Source organism: Lutra lutra, chromosome 5 (assembly GCF_902655055.1).
Source record: "Lutra lutra chromosome 5, mLutLut1.2, whole genome shotgun sequence".
NCBI lineage: Eukaryota > Metazoa > Chordata > Mammalia > Carnivora > Mustelidae > Lutra > Lutra lutra.
In genome coordinates, this window is record NC_062282.1 from 113,872,012 (window position 1) to 113,887,428 (window position 15,417).

General features: G+C 32.8%; 1 protein-coding gene across 9 annotated transcripts in view; it reads right to left on the bottom strand.

Moving 5' to 3' along the window:
- Positions 1-478: 478 nt before the first annotated feature.
- Positions 479-15,417, bottom strand: part of TMEM161B (transmembrane protein 161B) — a 69,277-nt gene continuing 54,338 nt past the window's right edge. For 6 of the 9 annotated variants that reach the window (XM_047729847.1, XM_047729852.1, XM_047729856.1 and 3 more), the window contains 7 exons: positions 10,540-10,691; positions 9,971-10,031; positions 9,345-9,485; positions 6,531-6,644; positions 4,087-4,261; positions 2,940-3,036; positions 479-1,756 (listed from right to left, as the gene is read on the bottom strand). In XM_047729847.1, coding sequence (XP_047585803.1) covers positions 1,479-1,756; positions 2,940-3,036; positions 4,087-4,261; positions 6,531-6,644; positions 9,345-9,485; positions 9,971-10,031; positions 10,540-10,691 — 1,018 coding nt within the window. In that variant the 3' untranslated portion in view covers positions 479-1,478. The remainder of the gene's footprint in view (positions 1,757-2,939; positions 3,037-4,086; positions 4,262-6,530; positions 6,645-9,344; positions 9,486-9,970; positions 10,032-10,539; positions 10,692-15,417) is intronic. The other 3 variants (XM_047729854.1, XM_047729849.1, XM_047729848.1) reach the window with 3 other exon arrangements.

Consider the following 15,417-nt stretch of genomic DNA (forward strand, 5'->3'; position numbering starts at 1 on the left):
TGTGAACGACAAGCCTTGAAAGTAATTTCAAAAGACCTCCAAAATTGCTTCCAATAGTGACAAGAGCACTGATATATAGCCTCTCAAGAATATTCTTTGGAATAAAGTTTATCTATAAATTCTACTACTTGTTCAAAAAAGAAAACAAACCTTATTTATCTCTTACATTCATTCCCTTTATAAATGAAACTCTTTATTTTAGGCTTTAGATAAACAACACATCAAAAATTTTTTTACATATTTTTCATTCCTATGAATTTTTCCTTCAAATTATCTCAATTATTCTAAACACTATAAACTTAAAACAAATCCTATTTAACATGGGTTTAAATTATTCCTGTAGATTTGGTTAGTGGGAAAGATTCTGATGTTTGAAAATGACAGAAAAAGAATTTTAATTTGAGAGAATTCATCCAAGTATTTATAAAATTTTAAGCAGTCTCACACATGGGCAACGCAAATAAATTGCTTGATCTGATGAACTTTCAAAATGTATTTTAATCTCATTCCAAAAAGAAAGAAAATTTCTAGATACAAACACAGCTCATTCAATCACATTTAATATACATTCAGCAACTTAAAATATTATAAGGATCCAATATTTTCACCTTTTATAATCTCAATATATTATATATTTAATATATAATATATATACAATACAATACATACAGGTAGTCAGCAGGATTAAAGTAATTTTTTAAAAGTCTGATCAATATTGATAAATATCTTTAGACTATTAAAAGAACTGTATTTAGGATCACAGAATAAAATAAAATACGGGAGTTCCAAGCCTATCAGACTGCAAATGTTCATATGGCCCATCATTTTAAAAGATCCCTCAAGTTGGACAGAATACATTTTAAAACAATACTCTTGCTACTCTCAAGCAGCAGTACTTGTAGATATTAAGCATGTACATCTGCTTTAAATTTAAAATTACTATGCAGCTTTTTTTTTACTGTAATATACAGTAGCTATTTCTTCCTTTCTGTTGGATTTTGCTATTGTTGTTTGAAAGGTTACCAACAGAAGTGACTCTAGCTCCTTTCCCTCTCCCAAAGCATGGCTCAGCTTGAAGACTGTTCTATAGGCAGCCACTATGAGTATTAACAGTACCTTTACACCATTAAGAACAATCAATCAATAACTGGAGTCATATGAGAAGTTTCAAAGACTGCTGGAGGTTTCTGTAAACCAAGGTAATCAAAGTATTACCCCTGTAGATAGCCCTCTCACATCAGTTAATACAAGGAGTTAAAATTCCAATGCCACAGTATAACAGTTAATAATCTACTCTGTAATTTTAAATATTATACCATTGATTCACCCTGAGAATACAGAGGAAGCATTTAAAACAAGATACTCTGATATGTTTTTTTCCTTTGTATTTGCTTTCTTCTGGTTTCCGACAGCCCTTCAAGGGCACAAGCATTTCAATTCAAAGTGTGACTTGGATATCCTTTTTTGTTAACCAAGATTCATGCCACAGTCAGATACTGGTGATAGAAAAGCCCAAAAAGGCTTGTAGAAAAGAGACAAGCAGCAATCCACCAGGTCAGAAAAGACAGAAGTCCTCGAAAAAGCAGAGGAGTGAAAATATTTTTTAAGCTGCTCAATGCCACTGTTATTTGTGTAACAGTTACCTTCATCTTCCCATCAGCAGATGGTAATTCAGAGTAAACAGAGTTGGAGGGTAGACTATTATCCACTGGCAAGGCAGAGATAGATTCTGGATATATCCCCCAGGAATGATTACCTAGAAAATTCAAGACACAAATAAAATTTGAAGACTAACTAATCCCAAACCCTCTAATTAAAAAAAAAAAAGAAAGAAAGAAAGAAAGAAAGGAAAAAGTTTTAAAATTATACTTGAAATTAAGAACAGGAAGTTTAGTGGCATAACAAATTACTTCATGTTGAAAATAAAGTAAAATAACCTTTGTACATATCTGGTAAAAAATTCATTTAACCTGATTAGACTACAAGCTGGTAAAAGTACACATAAAAATCTAATTTACCTTTAACTAACTGCACTAAAATCTGGTAAAATAATAAAAACAATTTTTTTCCTTGTATGATACATTAATCAACTACCTCTACTGGAGTGACAGGGACAAACTCAGTAACTTCTTAGAAATCTTTTCTACCTCTAGAATATCAGAATAAATTTCTTTCTTAGAAACTATCTATGATTTCAATGTGAGAGACTATTAATAGCTTCCAGAAAGTTTTCATCATATATTTTCCTATGTTGGATAGGATATGAGTCACATAATTTATAACTGAGTTACTTCTTTATGTTTCATAGATTCCTAAAGGCCATTTATATCTATTATCAGCCCTATAGTATCTATGAAGCCCACCCAAATAATACTTTTTTAGTTCCTCTGGGCTTCTTAAACCCCCACACTGGCTGGCTGACTGATCTAAGCAAAGGGAAATAATCAATAAAATAATGAATAGTTCTCAAATAACACCACACAGGAACTTGATGGTTTAGTGAACAGACTTATAGGAGAACTTCGCTTTTCTGCTGAGAAATCTTTATCCTATCAATATCTAAAGTAGAACTCACTAAAGGATCCTGGATTCATGTAAGTATACAACTACCTTATAATAACTGAAATGATCAGGCACTAACAAAATCTTTCATCACCCTCTTAAAATACAAAATAACTAAGAACAAGAGTGCTCATTCAAGTTTTTGAGTAAATACGGGAATTAATCTTTAGCAAATAATTCTTATAAGTAAAGCACAATATTATAAAACTATATGGACCCGAAGATGACGAATCAACTTCTAAAAGTTTCCCATGTTTCTTTTTAAAACTCTCCAAGAAAATAATTTAAAGAAGCATATTTCTTCGTAGGTAACGAAAAGCAGTATTAATTATAGGTAGAAAGTCAAACACATTTCCCAGTTGCCAGGGCAAGCCTACCTAGTGTTTTCAAAAGCAGAGTTGTGTGAAGCAGCATTACCAGAGGTGCCACATACTGCAGGGCAATGACACAAAGGTAATAAAAGACTCGAGCCACCTGCAAGCAACAAAATTCTTAAGTATCTAACACTGGCTGACATGTTAGGAGTGAATTAAACTTTCATATAATTGTCAAAATGAACTGCTTAAGAGATAAGTAATCCCATCATGGGAAGAAGCTAAATGTTATTAGGTCTGCACTTCATTATAAATGCCCCCAAACTGACTTCTGACTTTGAAAGGCTCAGTTTGAAGATAAGTTTTAAATGTGGAAATACTAAATTCCTTGAAAATAGTTAAGTGGTTAATATAAATTGGAGAAAATAATCCCTTAAATTTAAATGGTATATTCACTTACATTTCAAATATAAAACAAAATGTTAGACTCTCTAGGCAGACATCAGAAAATCAAGCTAAATAAAAGTAACAGATGAGTCATAAAACCCTCATAAATAAAAAAATCAAGTCCCCATTCTACATGAACATATGTAACTAAAATTTGAGGAAAAATCATAGAGAGAACAAAAATATATAAGGAAAAACAATAAGAAAGTCTCTGAATCTTGATGAACACCCTGACTATGAAAGAATATGAAAAACAGAACACCCAACACCAGATTTCTAAAAAAGACATGATCGGTTATACAGATCCAATTAACTATAATGGTGGATGGACTCCTAGCACTTTCTTTCTCTGGAATTCCCATTAAGTTAAATATTTACATTTCATGTTCAAATACTTGGAATCATGTTACATGTCACTAAAACTAGTATTTCCTACCCCATAAGTCTTGAAGGCTAGACAATAATATATTGTAATGTCTTCCAAATCAACTGGGGTTCCCATTTAGCAATAGTAGATATACCACAGCATTGCAACCCAAATTAAAGGACTTGAAGTACTACGGCAAGAAGAGGACTTGAGACTCTTCACTGAGCACCAAAATAGGATTGCGGGCTCTTCAGTATCTGTCAATTTAAGATTATGCCATTTATTTCAACAGCAGGAGTATTGTGGGATAAAATTACTATTACGGAAAATTAAGTGCTTTGTTTTCTTACAATACAGTGCTTGCTGTTCTTCTCTTGACTACAGTACGAAACTTACCATTTTCTGTAGCTCAACTGTACTTATCCGCCCTGCTTCTTTCTTCATCTGATCCACACATTTCTGGGCTAAATTTAAGTAAGCTTGCAGGTGACTGCGCATCATGGCCAACCGCAAAGCACACAGCAGGATTATTAACCAGAGTCGCAGAGTATCGAATGTAGCTTCTGTCATTCTATAGATCAAAAAGTTGACACGGTGCTCTCAAAGACCAAAATACGTTAGCATGCTAGTTAAATGTGTCAGTGCTCACCATATAAAATATAGGATATCTATACTTAATTACAGTTGGAGATATAAAACAAAAGTATTCTACTACATTACAAACTTATCTATATAATAATTTGACTTGTATAATAGACCTAGACAGAAAATTGTATCATTAAGAACAGTAGTAATAGATATCTAGAAGAAAAGTGTAGAAAGTAACTGGGATCCCCTTCACTATCTACCTTCCTCTATGGAAAAAACCTGGTTGTGAAATGGAGAGAGAAGCTGGGTGCTGTTAAACTGGAGAGTAAGAAAAAGAAAGAAACTACAGGAGACTGTCTGTGGAACTACCAAGTCAACAACCCATGCCTACAGTTTTGTCTGATTATACAGATATTTGAACAGGTATCAGTCACTCTGCTGACTTCCTGATTGGGATCATAGGAAAACCAGAAATTCTGATATATTATGAAGAAATTGGATGTCTCACATTCCTCTCCAACAAGTCATTTAAGTTATGTGCTCAAGCTGGCTCAGTTGGGCACAATTCCTCAAGACTAAGATGAGGATTCCAGGTAGAAGATGTACCCTTATGATATTTTTTTCAGTTGACTGACGAGGGCCCCTTAAAGGACTATAGAAAGAAGAGGTAATTTCTGATGTCCTTTGTGGTTTGATGTTTTCAAAAGGCCAGGGTTTCTCCTTTGATAAAAGGTAACACTGTGAGTAATTTGAAAATAACACCTAGACCATGCTCCATCTCTGTTCTAAACTCTAGCACACATCAGGCACTTAATACAAGACAGCTGAAATGTATGAACATACTTTTAAATAAACATGTTGTAAATTTGTCAAGTTAAAATTATCATTAAGACTTACTTGTGTGTGTGTGTGGGGGAAACATTATAACCTCAATGAATGCTTCCCTAGTTCAAAGAGAATTCTTAAGAAAAAAAAAAAAAAAGTCCTGGTCATCACTGATTATATACTGGAAGACAAATCTGTACCAGGCTCTAAAAGAAATACATAATATAAAATGTATACTGTGGAGTCAATGACTTGTCAAGGTTTTCTACTTTAATTCTGATGAGGCAGAGCCGTGAAAGAAACTGATTAAACATTTACTTCCAGCTGGTTCCAGTACACGCATTCCTTCATTTAATTCCAATGATAACTCTGTGAGGTAGATACTATTATCTTCATTTTCCAAATGGGGAAACAGAGGCTCGGTGAAGTTAATCATCCTCAAGTGACAGTTTTAGTGAAGATCAGAACTGGCGTTCAAACCAGCTTTGTCTCAGTTTTTCTATTACTCTAACATAGTTCCACGAGGCTAATGAGTTAATATGTTAAGTACAGTTATTAGTATCTGTTAATAAAGTGTGTTTCCTTACCATCTTCTTTTGTTAAAAGGGGAATTATAACCTATATTAGATAATAATGTTAAGGCATTTTTTTGGATAAGTATGATGATAATATTATGTCAGAAAATGTCCTTATTTCTTAGAGGTACATACTCATGTACTTAGGGGTAAAATCGTTAAGACCTGTACTTCACTTGAAAAATTACTTCATCAAAAAAACAAAACAGGGGCGCCTGGGTGGCTCAGTGGGTTAAAGCTTCTGCCTTCGGCTCAGGTCATGGTCCCGGGGTCCTGGGATCAAGCCCTGCATCGGGCTCTCTGCTCAGCAGGGAGCCTGCTTCACCCTTCCTCTCTCTCTCTCTCTGCCTACTTGTGATCTCTGTCTGTTAAATAAATTTTTAAAAAATCTTAAAAAAACACAAACAAAACAAAAAAGGGGTGAAGCAAATATGGAAAATATTAATATCCCTTACAGGGGCTAAATGAGTTTCCATTTACACTACTTATTTTATCCTCCGTTAATTTTCACAGTTAAGAAAAAAAGAACTGAAGAAACTATCTTAAAAATAGGGCCAAGACATAAAAATGTCAGATAACAACTGGATTAAGTGAGAAGGCAGAAAAACTTAGAAGTGTACAAGATAACTGTTAATGTATATTAACATTCATTCATTAATGAAGATCATAAAAAAGTTAAATGATGATTTGTAGCTTGTTTTAGAACACATCTTCTAGCATTTCTATTAGTGTTTTAAAAATACAGTATTCTAGTATTGTCATTAAAAAACTAAGTTACAGTATATACCATTTTGGAAAACAGTTTTGATTCTATAAGGAATCAAAAATTAGCCCTCAAATACCCATACTTACAAAGGGACACTTTCTTTACCCAATGGTGGGTTCATAATGTAGTCTTTGGTGATTGGTTTTACCCAGAGCAGAACCATAAATAAAGGAGCCAAGAAGTTGATATGAAGTAATGTTCTGAAAGTATGTAAGAAATAAATATAAAAACCCAGGAACAAAATACACTAATAAACTACAGATACTTGGAACTTACAAAATGAAGGTAGAAACTTATTTTCAGTGTTCTGTATTAAGGTACTACTGTCATCATTATTTTCTATTTATTGTTATCACTCGACACTGATTTGAGCCCCTGCAAATCTACCTCATTATCTGAATTTTTCAAATGAGAACATTTAGATTCACGAAAGTTAAAGACTTGTTCATGGCAATATTACAGATTAAAGGCAGATGTAGCACTAAAATATAAATCTGTTCAGTTCTATCCTAGTGTTCTTTAACAATCCCCTACTATATCCCTGATTCAATACACAGGTATTTAAATAACTTTACACAGTCAATGAATCCACTAGATTTTCAGTATAGAGGCATCATTTTTTGACACTTTTTCAGCACAAGCTAAAACAAAGTGCCTCATTATTTACAAGTGAGAGCAGTGATTAGCAAGGTCCTTAATACTAGAAGGCATACGGCACATGGAACCCACTACAACAACTTAACAATTAAAGAAACTTCAATATGCAATGATCATGTATAATGTTTTAATACACTGTTAAAATCATAAATGATTCACATATTTTTATTTCTTCATGAAGTATTATGAAGTTAAATTCCCTATTCTACACATACCAAGAAAATTTACATTACTCCAGAAAGGCAATATACCTAACACACCAAAAGGTTTTAGGTCTGAGTTATAATTTTATTGTTAATTATTATCCCAAGTTTGTATTATACAAAGACAGATGACTGTAAAGACTATTCTTATTTCAGAAAAAAGACAGATTCTTCTATTTTATTACCATGTCCTGTTTTCAGGATTAACCACAGTGAAGGGCTAAACTGGAGGGTTTTAAATATACACACATGCACACACACACACATTTCAAAATCTTCACTACAGTGAAAATGACAATGATCTATGTGAGGAAAGCAGGGCAATGATCTACGTGAGGAAAACAGGGTTGCGTCAGAACACCTGGCAGACAAAGGTGGAACTTCGGTTCTAAGCTTGGCATTTAAACAAGTACTAGTGCCTAGACACGGGGCTGAGGAGAACGCTGCTCTTTGTGCCAGTCATGCTATTCTCACACCAGAACAAGGTTGCCCACACTCCTGTTATCATGGCAGAGTGCTATAACACAATCGGGGGCTGCAATGAATTGAAAATAAAGCTCCAAACCCCAAAGGGGGAAAAAAAAACCCTTAAAAAGAAGCTATATTTTACTGAAAAGGAAACTAAGATGTGCCCCCTCCCAATCATAAACCACCACTAAATGCTTTAAATGTTTTTATAAAGTGATCCTTCCATCCCCTAGCCTGGGTAAACCACTGGGTGCGGGGAAGAAAGCAGCAGTATTAGGTATGCAGTGTTGCTAGGGAACACTCTAGTATCAAGGAGCAGCCCACAGCGGTTTCAGTAGCTGGTGAAGGGCTCCCCTCCACCCATCCTTTCGGCTTATTTAAATCCTAACACTGGGGTTGTGGACTGAAGTGTATGTGTAGAGAGGAGGGGGAGAACCCGGTTGTGTTTTTAAAAGAAGCCATTAGAGAGATGGATGGATGTTGGGAGAAAGGCAGGATGCAACCAACAGCACGCTGAGTAAAAGGAGGGGAAAAAAGAGGGATGAAGAAGTGGGTACTGGGAGGTGAGAACAGGTAAACACGTGTGCACACAGACAAGTGTGCGTATGCACAGACACCTGCATGCGTGTGCACACACAGTCACAGACAAAATATGTAGAAAAACGGAGGTTAAGGAAAAAACAAAAAAGATTCAAAATTAAAATAAAGGAAAATGACATACGTGAGAGAGAAGAATGTGAAAAGACTACAAAATCAGCATCATTAAATACAGTTTTAAGAGCAGAAATGTTAAGAAAAATGATCAGAGAAACTCAGAGAGTATATACATATATCAAAATGGAATGTTCTCAACTTGGGAGTCTACTGCAAAACATAAAGACAAGATGGAAATTTGTGTCTGGATATGAACTGAAAGATATAAACCTGCCATTCTGTCAAGGTGTCTAACATCAACAAAAAACATCTATAACAACCATGAAAAACAGAGTAAATGGGCTTTGAACTTTATGTAGAAATTCAAGTATGATTTCTCTATTTGAGAACTGAAATAGAATCTGGCAGTTAAAAATAATCTATGGTATTTAATACTGTATAGTATCAGCAATCCCCAAATAAAATATTGTTTTAAGTCTCATAAGCCAATCAGTAATATAGGAAAAACACAAATTTATGTATACAGAGTTAACTTTCAAAACACTTTAAAGTAAAAGTTAAGATTTACATAAAATTTAAATATGTGAATGAAAATATTCTGATTTAAGAGAATGATCATAGATTCTTAGTTCAGTTGTAGAAATTACGGTATCATAAACACTGACTTCTGACTAACAAATACTGGTATTTCCTTTTTTTAACAAGTAAAAAAGAAATCTAGTAATTGATATGCTTTTAGTTATAGGACTTAAAATTTAGAAGTGAATAAAAGAAACCTGCTTATAGAAGTAGTGTGACATCAAATGGTTATTTATTAATTTTCAAACAATAATTTATGATTTCATTACAATAATATACCTTCATTAAGATGGAAAACATATATTTATCTGCATGTGCTTATGTACATTTTCCGCTTACTGTGTAATTTTTTCTGTTGCCAAATTCAGGGCATCCAGATGCATTTGAGCCAGTCGTAATCCAGGAAATGTCAAAAAAGCCCCAATGAATGAACAGAAAATAGCCAGGAAAAATTTGAAAGTAAGTTTTGAAACAGGACCCCTAAATTAAAAAAAAAAAAAAAAAAAAAAAAGTAGTAAGTTCTTTAACTTTCTCGGAATTTCCTTTCTTCTAATTACTTTACAAACCACAATTCATAGTAACAAAAACTAAATAAACTTTTACAAAAAAAGACTATTCAGACTCAATTACCTACAATGGATTTTGGTGAACTAGCATCTCTAACCACACTGATAACAACCCAACCTGCATATTCAACACAGAATTTGATATATGACTCAGATATAAAGTTATTTAATCTCTGGTGGCATAGAAATTAAATCAAATAAGAGCAAATCCAAATAAGAATTCTATCAAACGTATTAACTTTATACATATATAAACATTAGAAGTGAGGATATTTCTGAAAGTCCTGAAAAAAGAACTCTCTTCAATGATTAAAAACACAAAGCCACTTAGAGTAAATGTTTTACAAAAAAGTGAAAAAATTTAAACTTCAGTGATACTTAGTATTTTTAAAAACTTACTGAGATTCTAAACCTTGCTTTTCAAGAAACTGCATCGCACTATCTGAAAAATTTGTAAACCCTGCAGGGAAAAAAAAAAATTATTCTTAATACAGACTCTTTCTTTGGAAATAAAATGTTAGGAAACAGAACATCTTAAATCTTGAAGTGACTAGCTTAGGCTCTTTCATGTGCTAATTAGTATGCCATAATGCAATAAAATTTGGTTATTAGCAGGAACAGTCTTTGAAAACATCCCTTTGATATTTGTACATTCCATAAGTGTGCATAAAATCTGCATCAAAATTTGCATCTTTATATATGTGAGTAAACTTCAGCATTGCAGAAACTTAAATTTAACTTTAAGGAAAAAATGAGGGGGCAGCATTCTGGAAAAAGCTAACAAAAAATTTAGCTAAAACAAACAAAAAAAGAAAATTAAGAATAATAAAGGTTAATTATTTAGAAGATTACTGTACATCTCAAACCTAATTTTAAAAACATCAAATATAAAACATAATTAAATGAAGTAAAAAATATTAACACCTGATAAAGCAAAACTGATTTTTAAACTTATATGAAATGATTACCTGTTTCAAGTCCAAATTCCAGATAGTTTTCTGTTACAATCAAGACTGCCATTGCTTTCACAAAGAAAAAAAATCCAAAGGTAACACAGACTGATCTCTCACCACCATCTTCTACTTTAAAATAGTGTGTAGTTAATGAAAATAGAACTTTGCTGCAGAAGATAAAGTTCAGGAAAAACCGCAGGTAACTTTATGGGAGTTAAATAGAATCATCTTTACAGGACTTAAACTCCAATAACATCTGACTACAACATTTATTTTGATTGTACAACATGCTTATCTACAAGGTGCCCTTTGGAAGGAGGTGAAAAACTAATGAAAATCTGATTAGTCTTTCAGGAAATAGGACATAAAAACAAAGCAAATTTTAGTGAAGTTTATAACATTTTAAAATTAATGAAAAGTGCACATATACACGTTAAGCTGTAACTAGGGACAGAATATATTTGTTTTATCAGATTCAAGTTTTACCAGGAGGTTATTATAATAAATTTATGAAATAGGTTCTCAGTGACATGAAAAGCCAAAGTAGAGGTTATTTTAGGGAACTACCTTTTCTTTGGCATGCTTTTGAGTAAATTACATTTAGAATTAAACACACACACACAAAAAAAAAAACAAAACAAACAAACAAAACAAAACAAAACAAAAAAAAAAGAATTAAACACACAAACAAACATCACAGAAATCATCAGTAAATCACCCAATAATTCAAAATATGAGAATTATTAAGTCACTGGTAAGCTGGTATCATCATTTCACAGATTACCATTAAACAAAACACCTAGAGAAAGTAAGTTCCAGCTGAGTACTCAAAAACAGCCAAAGGTACAACATGCTCAGTTATTTAAAAAAAAAAAAAAAAAAAAAAGCTTTTATGTAAAAATATTAGATTGTTTTATCTGAACTCCCCCCACTCCTCCAACAAAGTGATCAAATGAATATCAAACCAGTGGATGATGCAAAGCTAGAATCCATATTTCCATTATATCAAATTGTTCTTGAAAGCATAAACCTGCCAAACAAAATAATGAGGTGCTTGGCAAAAAAAAAAAAAAAAAAAAAAAAAACAACTAGAAAAGCAACTTTCACATCAACTCCATGTCAAGCATGGAAAAGAGTAATAGCTGTCATTTAGTACTTGCAAGTGCTAGGCATTACTAATTAATTTCATCCTCCCATTAGCCAACTATTACCATTACTTTACAGATTTTAAAAAACTGTGGCACAGAAAAGTAACTTGTCCAAAAGCACACAACTTACTTAGACGAAGTAAGGATTTAAATCTAGGCAGTCTAGATCCAGAATGTTCACTTAATACTGTCTCTTCTAAACTGTACATAGCACCCAAGTCATGTGGTAGTTTAGCAGTAACAAAATAAACCTAAAAACAGAGCTGCCATGAAAAATGTGTACAGTTCAAACATTCTCATGATCAGAAGAATCCTTCACGGAAAATTGGGAAAGGATAAGAACTTTCACCCTTGCTGCTCAAAAAGCTGTTCTTTTTTGCCCTATTTAAAAATGGGTTAATAAAAAAAATAAATAAATAAAAATAAAAATAAAAATGGGTTAATAAACTTATTGCCCATTCTATTTTTTTTTTTTTTAATACTACCTAGCATACTGGATAGAAATGTAGCGTCCCAGCTGCTCTAGTTAAGGTCACCTATCCAAAAGTAAGAAAACTTAAAGGTAATAAAGATAGATGACTTTTGGGCATTTTTCAAATGGAACCTGAAATAAATCTCTACTGGAATGTAAAGTCCATTAAATCAAAGATTCTTCTCTCTTGTTCACTGCTGTAGTTAGAGTTCCAGGAAAAATGCCCGGCACATAGTAGGTACTCAAACAATCAGTGAATGAATTTTGCCACAGAAATGTTTTTACATGGCAGTTTAGGTAAGCAGAAATAGTATTCATTCTATGCTGCAAGGGTAAATAGATCTTTTGAAAATGATATAAAAAACAACACTTTTTTCCTGGGACAATATACTCAAAGTAAAAACAAAACAAAACAAAACAAAAAAAAACAATGTAGAAAAAGTTTTAGTCTAAAGATCTGTTTTTATTATTGGTAATAACAAAAATATAAATTATTTACCACCCATGGTTATAAATTTAAAGGACTGCCTCGGTTTTATAAAGGCTATGGAGTTGTTTTAAGGCTTACTTAGCGGGTAGTTTCCCCTTTAAAATGTAAAAAAAAAAAAAAAAAAAAAAAGTGGTACAGGAATAGCTCATCTTTACTCACTTATTTCAGATGAACCAGGCCCCCAGAACAGTATGTGCTGGGTATTTTATTAACGCCCTTTACTCGGTTCATTTTTCAGTGAGTAGCATCCCCTCCCTGCCTTTCACTGTTCTCATCTCTTCTCATGTTACTTCCACACCAGCTAACCTCCTTTTCACATAAATCTCTCTTCTTTTTCTTAAATACCATGAGGCAAGTTAAATACTTTCTCTAATCTGTTTCCCTAATTACTTATTAGTAATAGTGCTATTTTCTTTGGACAACTATGGTCTTGTATACTATGTTACAGACAAAATGAACTTTCATGGGCTAATATTGCTGGGGGAGATGCCATTTTTAGCATTATTTCTTTAAAAAAGTATTATTTTATTTCTAGGCATTTTAGAATACAGTCTACACATTAGTTTGGAGATACTACCTACCAATCGCTGTATAAGAAACTGATTTCAAGTAATATATTTCTTCATAGATTGTAATATTTTTATGTTATATTCTATAAATAAAATACCCAATTTGCTTCTAAGATAAGACAAAACCAGATACTGAAAAGCTAGATGATAACCCCTGAACTTCTTATATAAAAGACTTCTGCATGTTTTCATATTTACTATAGTGAATACCTGCTTTAGGGTATGTAAAACCAGAATACACATATAGAACTTCAGCATACAACTTCTGAAGTCATTTACCAGGTATGTTAAATGTCTTCTTATAGCTACCATAACTCAAGTTAAATATATACTGGTTAAGTATTTGAACTAATTACTTCTTTAATGTTAAAAAAAAATAAGACTAACAAATAAGCAAATGCCATTAGTTTACAGTTATTGCCCACAGCAAATATTCAGTACTCTATCACAAAGTTATCTTGCTCAATTTAAGTCTATAGTACTCTAGTTATAGAACAGAGAAATCTGAAACTCAACTGAAGTGAAAAAGCTAACCCACACAATAATAGATGTCAGTTTCTATGATATTGAACACTAAGGGGGAAAGGGGAAGCTAAATTCTTTTTATAAATCCTCAAGTCTTATAAATCTGAAAAACCAACAATCTCTGCAATTTACAGTAAGAATTTCAAGAGTGATATTTACATTGTTCTTATTTTGCAGTGCGGTATTTTGTGACAGTCCATGTGTTATCCCTTCACAATTCTTTCTGAAATCAGCCAACATTATTGTACAAGTTCTCCCTAACATATTTGTCAATCTTTTTCCTATCTCGGCTAACAGATACTAAATCATTTACAAGCAATAAGAGTATATCGCATCATTGCAAAAGTTAGCATGATTTTGTAATATTCAGCTTAAGCAGGATTGTTAAAATGATAGGATGTCAATTTCAATTAAAATGATTAATGAGAGTTTAACAAAGCACATTTAGGTTCCACATCATTCTAAGATGTAATATGAATTATTCTTTAACTGTTTTACAACTTAATCACTGCATATATCCTATCATTACATTTTTCTCAGAAAGTAAGAATATCTTGATTTTAGTTTTTGCATTTATGCTCTCACATCAAAGACAAACACTGGTAGTCTACAGCTGCTTAAAGTATAAAGACTTTCTAAAGGGGGGGAAAAATGGTTAAGACTATATATACCACACAGGGCCCTGACAGTAATCAAGAGTTTCCAGCAAGGGATCTGCACCACCATCAACATAGACCTGTTCCATTAACCTGGGTGAAAATACATTGTTTGTAATGAAAGATACTTCCAAGAGGGGCTGCGTTTGCATACAGAGAAAAAAGCTACCAAGTATTTACCTAAACCACCATGCATAATCTAAGCTTGTGGGATCGTTTTCTAATTAACAAAAGTAAAAACACACTGTAGCTTAAGTTTACATTATGATTCAGTTTTCAGTAGTTTACTTAAAAACTACAAAATTAAGACCTCTCTGCTTAAAACTTCCAAACGTCTACTCAGAGAAGAAAAGTATTACACATGTAAGCTCCTATTATATAATCATTCTTTTTTTTCCCTAAGATTTCATTTATTTGACACAGAGAGTGAGATCACAAGTAGGCAGAGAGGCAGACGGTGTGTGTGTGTGGGGGGGGACGAGGGAAGCAGGATCGCTGTTGAGCAGAGAGCCCGATGCAGGACTCGATCCCAGGACCAAGACCAAGACCTGAGCTGAAGGCAGAGGCTTAACCCTCTGAGCCACCCAGGTGCCCCTATACAATTATTCTTAAAATAATGCATTAATAAAAGCATAAACCTCATTATATCTATGATTAAGTGATATCAATCACTTTATTAAGAGCTGAAACCAGGTAAAGTGTGAACATTATGAAAGCAAATTAAAAAAAGATCTTTTTTCAATAAATAGGACTACTAAAGCTTTTCCCCATGCAAATCACTGTTTTTCTTAAAATGAAGTAGAGAATTATCTCTGAGTACCAAGTTTTCTAAGAAAGCAAGTTAGGAACAATTTTACAAGTCTTTTAAACTTCATCTTAACTTTCAACATTAAAGGAGTGAAACACAAAACAATGTTTAAGATTGATGATGAAATTCTAGAATACAGATGCTCAAATTTTTCCCTCTAGGATATTCTGAATCCTGTGTTCCTTACTCATTTAAGTCTTCTCCAAAACTTAAAAATAAAAGAAA